Here is a 12,611-nt window from a genome sequence, read left to right as displayed (position 1 = left end):
ACTCTCATGTTATTTATTTGATTCTTTTGCATTTCCTTTGTGCTTCTGTTGTCTCCCTTTAAGCCCGGATGTTTATCAATTTCAATGCCACATTTTTTTTATTTGTCGTCTCGTTTCCGTGCTCCTTGTTCCACTCTTCAGGTGACAAGAGGAGGTGTTTAACAACAGATTTGTGGGTTTTTATCTCAAGTGTGTAGGTATCTGTTTGAGCGCAAATAAAATATTAAAGTGTGAAGAGATGGGATGAGACGAGAGGAGAGGACAAATTCTGTAAGTGCTGAAGAAAAAGGAAGAGGAGGGAGAGACATGCTAGCTTTTTGTCTCTCAGACGGTGAGCAAAGAGAACGTCTAAACCAGGTGACATTTGGGATTCCATACGAGGATGATTGACACCAACTTCTACCTATGTGTGTATGGCAGACTGGGCTGTGCATGCTGGCTGTGTGTGTGTGTGTGTGTAAGTGTGGGAGTGATTGACATGGTAAATTGGAAAGGTCAACTGGTGCTAGTGTTTGGTACAGACAGACAGACAGGCAGCAGGAGGATGTAACCTTCCCAGAGTCCACATTTCTGCAGGGAAGCAGAATCTGAGCAAAAGACGGGATTGGGCTCACAGAGGGAAGGAAAGTGTGAAAAGCGACATTTAATATGTATACGGCTCTTTATATGCTGTGTGTAAATGATAGCGCCCCTCAACTCTGGTCAGATTTACAAAAGAGACAGACTACTGGGTATAACGAGAGGAAGCTTCCCGACTACCAAATTTTACCACCTGGGCCCGTCAGGAAGTGCCCCGAGGTGTGAGGTCAACACTCCAGCCAGCTTATTATTTTACTGGACGCAACTGTGTGTGTGTGTGTGTGTGTGTGTGTGTGTGTGTGTGTGTGTGTGTGTGTGTGTAGATAAGGGTCCATGGGTCCCTGTGTTTCTCTCTGTGAATGTGTCAGGATTGGAAATTGGAGTGTTACATTTCTATAGCTATTGATATGAATTTCAAATAGGTGTGTGTCGGCTTGTGTGTGTGCGCGCGTGTGTGTTACAGACAGGAAGAGAGTGAAGGGAGAGTGAGATTGACAGGGTAAATTGGAATGGTAAGGGTTTTGAGGTTGAACTCAGGCTTTAGCCGAGGAAGAGAAAGAAAAGACCCGAACGCGTTGCTAAAAAAGTGTCCTCTGGCTCGGGGAAATGTGGCAGCGGATGCAGATGTGGGTGGATGGGAGAGCGCAGCGAGGCGGAGCAGGAGAATAGACTGTCACTAAGGGCGAGGGGGTGTCAGGTTGTATGTAGATGGAGGGAAGGAAAAATAGCCCGGCGGGGCTGTTTGCACGTCGCGAGCGGGGAGGAGGGCTGAATCATGTAGGGTTTGGGGGTGCTGCGGCAAATAGGTGACCCACATCTGGGGACTGAAAGGTCAGCACCTGCCCAGGTCAGCAGGTAACACAGCGAGAGCCTTCACACACACAAAAGGACAGGTGCAGCTCACAGGATTGGACACAACACGCAAATACTGTACTTAATCCCTCATGGATTCATCCAGCAGTGCGCACGCGCACACACACACACACACACACACACACACCGAGGCAAGCACACACAGAGGACATGGTGACCTGCTTGTTTGTAGGTCCTTCAGGCAGCTGAATACACAATAGTGAATTCATGAATACAGATCATACTCAGGGCTGAGACACACTTAGGCACGCACCAACATTTTCACATCACCTCAAACTGTATTTTAAACACGTCACATTAGCATCAATCAAAATGCTGAGCGGTGGCCCGTTTTCACGCCTCCACGCCGCCGACAGCGCGCCGGGAGCTCTGTGTTTTTGGGCTGTCCGTAGGTCCGTCCGTCCTGGGGACGCCTTGAGGGAGAGTTTCTTTCAGATTTGACTGGATGGATGAACTTATTGAGGTCAAAGGTTACTGACCACACGAAACATTTATGCCCGTAACTCAAGAATTCATGACGACAAAATTTCACACAGATCTCTCATAGGATGAAAGATGATGACGACGATGGCATTTTATATCCGAAAGGTCAAAGGTCACCTTCAGTGTGAGAAGCAGAAGGGCACCAGTTGAAGTTATTATTAGCGTTTTGGACCGCTTTAAGCTTAAACGTCCGTTTGAACGTGAGGGAAACACTCGTTTCTCCAGCACACACGTCGATTAACAGCAGATGATCCGAGGTATTTCAGAAGGCTCGCATAAGAGTGACGAAGCCAAAGTTACTGGAAAATATGTTCAGAGGATTCAGCTCTGTGAATGTCAGCTGCTTTGTTGTGTTACGAGCGTGCACGCACACACACACACACACACACACACACACACACACACACACACACACACACTCTGTAGCTCGTGCTCTCTGTTGTTCCCTCGTGTCCCCATTGTTTCTCTGTTCCTGTTTGAAAGTGAGGATGACTCAGTATGACACTTCATTTGAATACGCATGCAGAGTTGTATGCCCCCCAGACCAAAGCCTGCGCCTTTCTTCATGTGTGTCGGTGGGCATTTCTGTGTGTGTGTGTGTGCTGACCCCCTTTTAGATTCTCCAAAATAATAGACTTCCCAATACTGCTGCTTCACAGCACTGACTGCTCTAGTTAAATGGTCGTGTTTCGGTGTGTTTACGAGGCATCAGCCATTGTTTTTTGACAGTGTTACCAATGAGACCCCTGAGGTTTGCTCCCAATATTAAAATGAGACTTTTTTTTTAGATACCTTAAAAAAACGTAGAGTAATATAAGTGTTTGGTCGATATGTGCTGATGGTTGTTGAATTTCTGCACCTGAATGCAGCAGCGTGTCTTGAGCAGTATTACTGCCTGTGCATCAGCATCACTCAGGCCACTTAGTGCTTTCTCCCTTGTTTTTGTTTTTTATTCAAATTCACTACAAATATGCATATATCAGAGATTTCTCTGAAAGTTTTTTTGGCCCCCATCCTGATCCAAGTCCTTTAGTTTTGAATATCTGCCTGTTCCACATCCAGTCCAATACTTGGATTTCTCTACATGTTGATGAAAGATGTATCTGACACGTAACAGGTGCAGCCTTGTACATTTGTAAAGCAGACAGCGGCTCACAGACAGCAGACAAACCCGACGACAGCGCTGTTTTCTTTTGTCCTCTCGTCGAGTTACTCACAGAATTGACTTTAATTGGCAGCAGCTGTTCTGACCTGCTGCTGTTTGTCATTTTAACCAGGAGGAGCAATGGTCAGCGCCGCTGCTGTGTCCTTTTTCATGTGTGTTTCCCATAACTGAATGTGAAGCAAAGCATAACCCCAGCCTCTCCTCTTCTGAGACGCTCACCCTGACCCCACCCAGTTACCTCTGCTGCACCTCACCATAACCTAACCCACGCCTTAACCCCAGTGGGCTGGGGGCCACAAGACGGGCTAGAAATGAGGAGCTGCTCAGCAAATCTGTGCATTTTGTCCTCCACTGCCCCCAAATCATTTTTCACAATCACTCAGTCTTTTCAGACTTTCCAGTCGAGTCCGGCTCTCATGAGTCGGAGGTTGTACACTGACAGGTGTCAACACTTTTTATCAATAGTGCGTCAGCTGTTTGTGTTCAGGCAGGCAGCCGTGCACCATGTTAGTCTGATTCTTACAGAAGAACATTGTCTGAATGAAATAAAGTCTTAAATGATGGAAAATGAAGTGAAAAAGACTGAATCTGGCCTGACATTCAGTGCCTACGTTGAGCACTGATCAGCTTCCAGGACTCTGTGAACGCATTTCAGAAGCACTGAGGTTCAGTAAGAGCCCTTCACTGCACATTTAATCTTTATTTTCAGCCGAAGTGATGAAAACTGTTTGTTTCTGAAGGCTTTCTCTCACCTTTTTTTAGCCTGCCTAGCTGCTAGCCTTTGTTTTTCCTCGCTCTTCATCACTTGCTCTCATGCATCGTGCGTGTGCTCACCACACAGGCCGAATGAACTTTGTGCTGATGCTGATGTGATACGTCAGAATCTAAATTAAGGTCCTGACGCACGTTTTCACCACACACACACACACACACACACACACACACACACACACACACACACGCTCTCTGATCAAAACAAACGTGCACACACACGCAGGATTGAGGTGCTGAGCGAGTGACTGAGGGGCTGAATAGGAGCATGAAGGGGTATTGTATTGATAGATGAATGGTGAGTGTAGATTTTCTGCTCGTAGAATGTCAATGCCATCATTTCCTCGCAGCCTACAGTCGTGCTACCTCCAGACTTATGACAAATACAGGCAGAAAGGCAGAGGGGGGAGAAAAGAGTGAATGAGAGAGACGAAATTTGGTGGCTGGCATTTGATGGATGTGTTGCAAACAGCTCGTCTTCCTCTGGACTCCATGATAACATGCCATTCTCTCCTCTCTGTCTCTTCCTCCCTCTCATCCATTTCTCTGTCTCTACTTGTTTTTTCCTCCTTCTGAGGGAACGATTCTCCTTTTCCTGCATGCCTCCTCAACTCTGAGATGCCTTAGAGCTGCTGATTTGTGAAAGCCTGTATTTTCTTTTGCTCTCTTAATGTGTTTTTGCTAAATGTGTCTTTCTGCTGCACCCAGAGGAAACGCTTGAAATCTAAATTATATCTCTCCTGTTCTCCCCTCTCCCCGACTCCCTATCTCCCCTTTTGTCCCTCTTCTTCTCATTTCATTCTCTTTGGCTGATGGACAGTTGGCAAGAAGAACCGTGGGTCAACAGGTAAAGAATGCATTTACATTTACATTATCTTCCCTGCTTTTCTCTCTGGCTCCTTCTCTCTCGCTCTCTGTCTAAACTGAGGCAAATATTGCTGTGACCTTTGCTCCTACCGCAGAGTTGGAGCTAAGGGCTGCGCAGCTAAATGCTTTGCTGAAGGTCACATTGGCAGCGGTGGTGGACACGTGCTGGAAAAGACGTTCCACCAGTGCCGTTTCACTGTTTCTGCCTCACCTACAGTTCAGCACCCCTGCCCTCGAGGTCAGCCTGCTGTAGGCCTGTATATATTGAGGAGTAACGTAAAATAATCTGATGGTCCACAGTAAACACAACATTTGGTTCAGTATGCAGAGCGTTGCTTTGGCTGTGATTCAGCTGTCTTTAGCTATCTGCCATCATCAGTATGGCAAGAGCTGGAAGAGCCTGTGATGCCCTTTTAGTCCCAGTTTGAATTATTCTGATTCCTCTGTAAATTATACACTGGACCAGGACTGCACCAGACAAAACCTGAGGCTCTGCGTCGTCTAATCCAGTTTGGAATGGATTATGAAGTCAGGCTGATGTTTTGAGTCTTGGCTCTAACCTCGTCACTCCCCACAAGGGAGCACAAAGCTCAGCAGGAAGCGAGGAGCAACAACAGTAACTTACCAACAGAGCGTGAACTTAGAGCCTACAGGTGGATGCTGGGGTGGAGGTGGGAGATGTTATATGAACAGCTGCTGCAGCAGCTCCGGTGCCAGCACAGCTTTCAGGTGAGCAGCAAAAGAGCGAGCAGAACGCCGGCGGCGTTGGTTCACTGCTGTAATGAAAAGGGTGTGTAGGATATTGCGGTGAGAAGAGTGTGTCTCGTCAGCGCGGCAGCAAACACAAGCCGACTGCCTGAACTAACTCGCAGGCTTCCCTTCATTTGGCCATTTTGTCTGCCACATCAGACACGCTGACGCGTCTTCCCACAGCGTCACCTGAGTCCAAATGACACAGGAGCGGCATTTGGTATCTGCTGAGTCACAGAGAGCATGGAGTGTGTGAGTGTGTGAGTGTGTGTGTGTGTGTGCGCGTGCCATAAAGCTCCTTTATGAGTACATGCTGCACTAATTACTGCTGTGCAATATTGAAATATTTTCTTTACTAACTGCGCGTAAACGTCACGTGTCGCTGTCACGGGTTGATGATTTTCAGAATTAATGGGGGAAAATGTATTTTATCTGTTTTTCTCTCTGTGCCAAGAAAAGTTTGCAGGCTTGAAGCCATCGCACACGCCCTTATTCCAGCACAGTGATGATGAAATGTTACCTCATTATGTCATTGTGGGTTTTGTCAAGCAGCCAAAAAACCGCAACTAATAGAATACTCAAAATTAATCAAATAATCATTGAGCACTCCCGAGAGCTTAACTCCTGCTCTGCCTCTCCATTACTGCTGCGTGCTTCTTGTTTCTTCCTCTTCCTCTCTTTCTTTCCTGACTCTCCATCTCCTCCTTCCATCGCTCGCTCGCTGTGATGACAGAGATAGATAGAGGGGTTGGCAGCTGAAGGAAGAGATGAATATTTAAAATCGGGCATCTTTCTCAGTCCTTACTGCTTCCCATTGTCTTTGTCTGTCTCCCCTTGGGGCTTGGATCCTCGACTCTTGTGTGGCGTGGCTTTAAGTGTGTGTGTGCGTGTGTGTGTGGCACGTCTTGCCTTGTGGTGTTATATTGGCATTCTAAGGCAAGCGTAGTCAGACGATGACACTTAGCTGTCAGCATGCAGCATTAATGAGCGCAGTGACACGCACAAACACTCACCCCGCTCTCACACACATGCACGAGTCTCCGGAGAGATCAGCCAATGATCACCTTCTCCTCTCCATTTGCTTTTGTATACCCTCCAAAAAAACCTCCTAAAATATTCATAAACGCTACTCATTTCCTTTAACCTCTCATCTTCCGCGGCCCTCCTCCTCATCTCCATCCGTTTTTTGTGCTCTGTCTCTGAATTCACCCTCTCTCTTCCCTCTCTCTCTGTTGTGAATGCAGTCTCAGTGTGATATGCGTTAGTTAGCTGTGAACCCTGCAGACACCTATCTGACAGCTCTATTAATACACAGTCAGCTAACACCAGCCTCCTCCTGTGTGTGCTTTTGTGTGCGTGTTTGTGCGTGTGTGCATGCAGATAGATGTGTGTGTTTTCAGCCCTTACCCAATCCCTCTGCTCTCGAGGTCTCTGCAGAGATTTGTCTGAAAGGCTTAAAACGAACAGATCTCCAGTCATGGATAGATCACTCACACACACACACACACACACACACACACTCACACACACACACACACACACACACACACACACACACACACACACACACACACGGGCTGACTCACTGACACAATAGGAAGGTTGAAGTGACTGGCAGATTTAATAGGAGAACAAGCTGTAATCTGAGAGAATCCATTGGAGGAGGGATTACGCTCTAATCTGTGGATGGAATAGCCTTTCATCTCTCCCTCGCTCTCTCTCTCTGGCTCTCCATCTATGTCTCTCGCCCTCTATTTATCCATCTCTATCTCTTTCCTGCCCTAAAGCCGCATCAATCCTTTTACTTTGCCCTGTTTTCTATCATTCCTATCCTTGATTTAATTTGGGATTTTTCCGCTTCCCTCTGAATACCACACACACACACACACACACACACACACACACCCTCACACAGCTGTGTCACCTCAGTAGCACTTAACTGTCAATCAGCAATGATTGCGCTGACGAGAGCGCTGCAACGTTGCAGTGCGTCACCGCCTGCCTGCTGCTAAATCACACCCACATCCACGTGCACGCACTCAAACGATGCCTTTTTTTTCCGTATCTATTTATTTTCTCACCTGCTTAAACAGTTCTTCTTTTCATCATCCCTCCTTCTTTAATGAAGCTTTTCTGCCCCGAGTTGTTGTTCTGATATTGCTTCATTATACCACAGCTCTGCCCTCCTTCCCTCCATCACTCCCACTCTCCATCTCTCTGCCACATGGTGTTTCTCATTTGCTAAATGAGGAATCCAATAGAGTTAGATTAAACTTCTGGACTCTCTTTGTAGAATCTTTACAGGGAGCCTTTTAGCTGCCACAGCTCACACACACACACACACACACACACACACACATCGTAATAACACTGTCTGCCAGTTTGAATATTTCTCTTTGTTTAAGTCGAGGAAGATTAATTTGATAATCCCTGTTTAACCAACAAAAAGGAGGAGATAAGAGGATGATAGGGATGTGCGACGAGGAACGATACAGATGAGATGAAGTGATAAGGATTTCCCCAGAGGAAGAGGACGTCAGACACGCCAGCAGAGGGAAAAGAAGAGCGCAGATCACACGACCATATGGCATTTTGCTTTCCCTTCCACTTCTACCGTCGTGTCTGTCGGTCCAGGACGGAGACGACCATCTGCACAGCCCCGCTTCACTTTTCTCATCTACATAGATGCTCTGTATAATCTCTCTCCTCCGAGCCTTTTCCTCCGTGTTCTCCCTCGTCACACAGGTGTTCCCGCTGCCCTCATTTCTCTGTCTGCTTCCCTCAGACACACGGCCCAAGTTAACAAGTAGGGTTCACATCCCCCCTCTGCTCATTATCAGCGGTCGCTGTTGCCATTAAGGCTCCACTGATGGCTACTAGTCCCTTCCTGACCTGTGCTACCCACAGTGGACAGCTAATGGACACTCTCCACTTACTCTCTCTCCATCCACGACTGCCTCTCCACCCTCTGTCCCTCTCTGTCTCCCACCCACTCCTGCCCACCTTTATCTCTTCGACAGCAAGCCTTTCAAATTGGAGTGCATTATACAAGGTGTTGCTCACTGCACAATGAAATTAAAGACGAAACGGTTCTGTGTGTATATGCAGCATGTGTGTGTGTGTGTGTGTGTGTGTGTGTGTGTGTGTGTGTGTGTGTGTGTTATAGAGAAATTGGGAGAGAGTAATAGAGACCTCCACTCTCTCTCTTATGTCACTTCACTTATCTCTCCTCATTAATGACTCAACCTCTGCCATGAGTTGGAGCGTCAGTGAGTGTTGGTGTCAAGACAGTAGAGTGTGTGTGTGTGTGTGTGTGTGTGTGTGTGTGTGTGTGTAGGTGTGTGTGCGTGTGTGCTATCATTTGCCTGTCTTCCTGCACCCGCATATCTTATTCCTTGTGACAGTGGGATATGACTTTCCAGCTCTTCAGCTCTTTCTCTCTGAAAAGAGAGAGAGAGAGAGAATGAGAAGGAGGAATCAAGAGCATGGAGTTAATTACCACCTTTTCCTCCTTCCTCCCTTCAAAAGGGGAGATCAAAGCTGCTCCTTGCTTCCCCTTGCCTTCCCTCCACACCCCCCCCTTCCTCACACCCCTCACCAGCCCTTATCAGACCCAGGCTGTTAATTTGTACTCCCTGCTCCTCCCTTATTGAAAATCTACATATTCATCAGTTATATGGTGCATTCGTGGGAAAAGCGGTGTTCGTACACAAGAACACACGTAACGGTCGTGCTGCACGTCGGCTTCACGCGCTAAATATTTTTTCTGCTCTTTTGGTACTATTTTGCTGAGATGTTAGACGCTTCAAGCTGATAACGACCCCCGTGCGTCCTCTTCTTATAAGTATCCATTCCCGCCATAAATCACACTCACACACACAACCGTGATCTCGCACACACACACACACACACACACACACACACACACACACACACACACACCGCCATACTCTCCTACACACCTCTGAGGCCATAAATCATTCTTCACAAACTCACATCACTGTACTCACTTCTAAACACTATCACTTTAACTCACACACACCGTCGTACGCTCTCCAATACATCATTATTGTGCTTCAGACAGAACAGCAGTGTGCTTGACAGAGAGTCATATTGTTTGTAAGAGAGAATTATTCTGTGTGTGTGTGCGTGTGTGTGTGCGTGTGTGTGTGTGTGTCAGACTGAAAATATGCCTGGGATAAGAGACGATAGCAGTTTAGGAGTAACATAAAGAATTATTGTTTCACTCGAACTCTCTTTGGTTTCAGTCAGACACACACATCTGTCCTCCATCACATATCCCATCATCCTCTCTGATGCACTGTCAGTCTCTCACTATTATCCTCCATCATTAATCTCATATTGTATAAGTCTCCTCCACTTCTTCCATTCTCCTTTCATTCAGTATGCTATCAATCTCTCCAATGTATGTTTTCTTTGAGCATATGTGTGTGTGTGCTCTGCTGGTGAGACACTGCAGATGTTACTGATCTTGCATGCTGGGTACGATTTAATGACTGTCTGCACGGCCGCAGTGTGTAGCTTCCCTTCTCACACTGTGTGGTGCGATCGACCGGTCACGTGGTCCTCACGCTGAACACGGATTCAGTAGGTTTTTTTGTTGACAAATAAAGTTTTATATAAGATGAAGAATGCGGTCTGAAGGAGAAGATGCAGACGATCTGTTTCGCAGCCGAGGTCAGTTTCAGCCATATAACAGCACAGACTCAGTCAAGTCTACATGTAACCATGTGAAATGCTTCTCCAGTGATATGTAAATGATGTTTTCATCACACTTATTTATGGACCTTTTGACGGCGCCTGTTTTGGAAATTGGATCCTGGAACTGCTCAAACTGCAAGACAACCGACCAGCATTGCTAACATTTCAGAAATGTTTCTGATCGTCCATCAGCTCGATCAGTGTTTCCTAACCACATAAGTGTGCCATGAGAAATCATCAGGTGTGCTGTGAAAGATTATCCAGTTTCACCTGATTGGTGCTCTAAGGGTTAGAGCAGCGGTCCCCAAACACCGGGACACGGACCAATACCAGTCTGTGGGCCATTTGGTGCCGGGCCGCACAGAGAGACTGAACAAAAAATATTTTATTGGTCATCAGAGTCTGAAAGAAGTTTTATTTTGAAAATCAGGTGCGTCCACTCGTGCCTCTGTACACATGTCAAACCGCTCGTCTCGGTTACGTGATGCGGTAGTAAAAAAGTAAGTCCACAAGCAAAGATAAGTGAAAAACGAAGGGGAAAAGGCCAAATGATGAGACAGAAGAAGAAGAGCATACAAGAAAAAGAAAGCTGCATTTAAGAGACAGCATCAGCAGTCCTACTTAAAATATGGGTTTATCGCTTCAGGTGATTCTCACGCACCGAGCCCGCTCTGCGTAACATGTGGTGACAACAAAGCCTTCTCGTTGAAGAGAAACAAGCACAGGGCTGCCACTGATTACAACTACATTCAGGGTAATATTGAGTTTTTGATAATTTGTTTTTATTTGTTTCTATGCAGGTCCGGCAAATTATTGCAAATTATTATCTTTCTTCAATTCCTGCAAGAATATCAGCTTTGTGTTCAACTAAACAGGCCCAGCTTTCACACTGAGTAACTCAATTGAGTAAATTTAGGCCAGATTTTCATTATATTTCACTAAATATACTTTTTGAGACATTATTGTTTGGTGGTGTGTGTTGTGATTTCTCGAATGTAAAATATGTGCCGTGGCTCAAAAAGGTTGGGAAACACTGAGCTGCAAATTCAGGTGGATGATGAAATTAATCTCTGAAGAGATTTGAGTTAAAATACGGCTAAATGTGCACAGTGAAAAGCATCGTGGGGAGTACAAGAGAGCGTGATTGTGCATTTGTAAAAGTGTGTGTTAGTGCGAGAGGGAGGCTGTTGTGGTCTGTGTTTGAGATTATGCTGCAGTGTGTGATTTATGGTCCAAACTGACTCATGTTTTCTCTCCTTTTCACAGATCCTGAATTAGAAATTGTGGCTCCGGTGATTGTGATTGGACCCAAAGACACAACAGTGGTGGCTGGCAGCGAGGCTATACTGGAGTGCATTGCTAATGCCAGGTAAATTTCTTTTATGTGCATTCACACACACACACACACACACACACACACACACACACACACACACACACACACACACACACGTGCGAACAATTCATTTCTTTCTATACAGCATTGTTTTCTTGCAGGGCAATTAGAGGACACCACATAAAGTCGCAGCTCAGCAAGTCTCTCTCCCTCATATTAGACACGCACACACACACACACACACACACACACACACACACACACACACACACACACAATTTATTTCCTGAAGCCCTAACTATAACCACAGCTTGCCTAAACCTAAGCTTTACCTGAACCTCAACCCAAATCTCGACCCTCAAACACGGGGGGACCAGCGAATCCACACGATGTGACTGTGACTGATGTCCCCACAACATGAGTAATGCATGTCCTCACACACACACACACACACACACACACACACGCGCGCGCAGGGACACACACACATCAGTACCAAGTTAAATTAAACAGAAGTTGGATCAAAGCCCCATCTGACATCAGCACAGAAGCTAAACACACCCACAGATCACACACTGGCCCATGCCAAGTATTATATGCACTCACACACGCAGATCTGCTTGGACTTCTATCCCTGTGAGGACACTCATTGACATAATGCATTGTCTGTGCTCTAACCTAATTCTAACCTGACCGTTTCAACGAAGCGCTAACCTTCAGCAGTGTCTGTCTGACAGTGAGGACCTGCCAAAACGTCCTCACTTTCCAAAAATGTCCTCACTCCCGAGGTCCCCCCCCCCCACACACACACACACACACACACTCCAGTCTGACTTAACGATGTTTTTCAAAGCAACGACAAATTCTACTTCGCTTCAAGAGTTTCCAAAATCTCAGCTGAAGCAAAAAAGCGACTGAGCGCAGTGTTTGCTTTGAACGTAGCCTGCTGTGTGTCCTTTTATTTCCTCTGAGCAACTGTTTCGCATAGACTCTTCTGTTAAGAGTGAAGGAGCACTTAGCCCCAATTTTCAACCTTATTTCTATGGATTAGTCACAGGCGGCATG

At 46.3% G+C, this 12,611-nt stretch overlaps 1 protein-coding gene across 2 annotated transcripts in view; it reads left to right on the top strand.

Annotated features, from left to right (window-relative positions):
* Nucleotides 1-12,611, top strand: part of sdk1b (sidekick cell adhesion molecule 1b) — a 234,843-nt gene that overhangs the window by 137,374 nt on the left and 84,858 nt on the right. For both annotated transcript variants that reach the window (XM_070981407.1, XM_070981414.1), the window contains exons 6-7: nt 4,692-4,718; nt 11,477-11,579. In XM_070981407.1, coding sequence (XP_070837508.1) covers nt 4,692-4,718; nt 11,477-11,579 — 130 coding nt within the window. The remainder of the gene's footprint in view (nt 1-4,691; nt 4,719-11,476; nt 11,580-12,611) is intronic.

The sequence above is a fragment of the Chaetodon trifascialis genome, chromosome 2 (genome assembly GCF_039877785.1).
Source record: "Chaetodon trifascialis isolate fChaTrf1 chromosome 2, fChaTrf1.hap1, whole genome shotgun sequence".
Taxonomy (NCBI): Eukaryota; Metazoa; Chordata; class Actinopteri; order Chaetodontiformes; family Chaetodontidae; genus Chaetodon; species Chaetodon trifascialis.
Note: the sequence above shows the minus strand (reverse complement) of the source record. Positions and strands in the feature narration are given on the sequence as shown.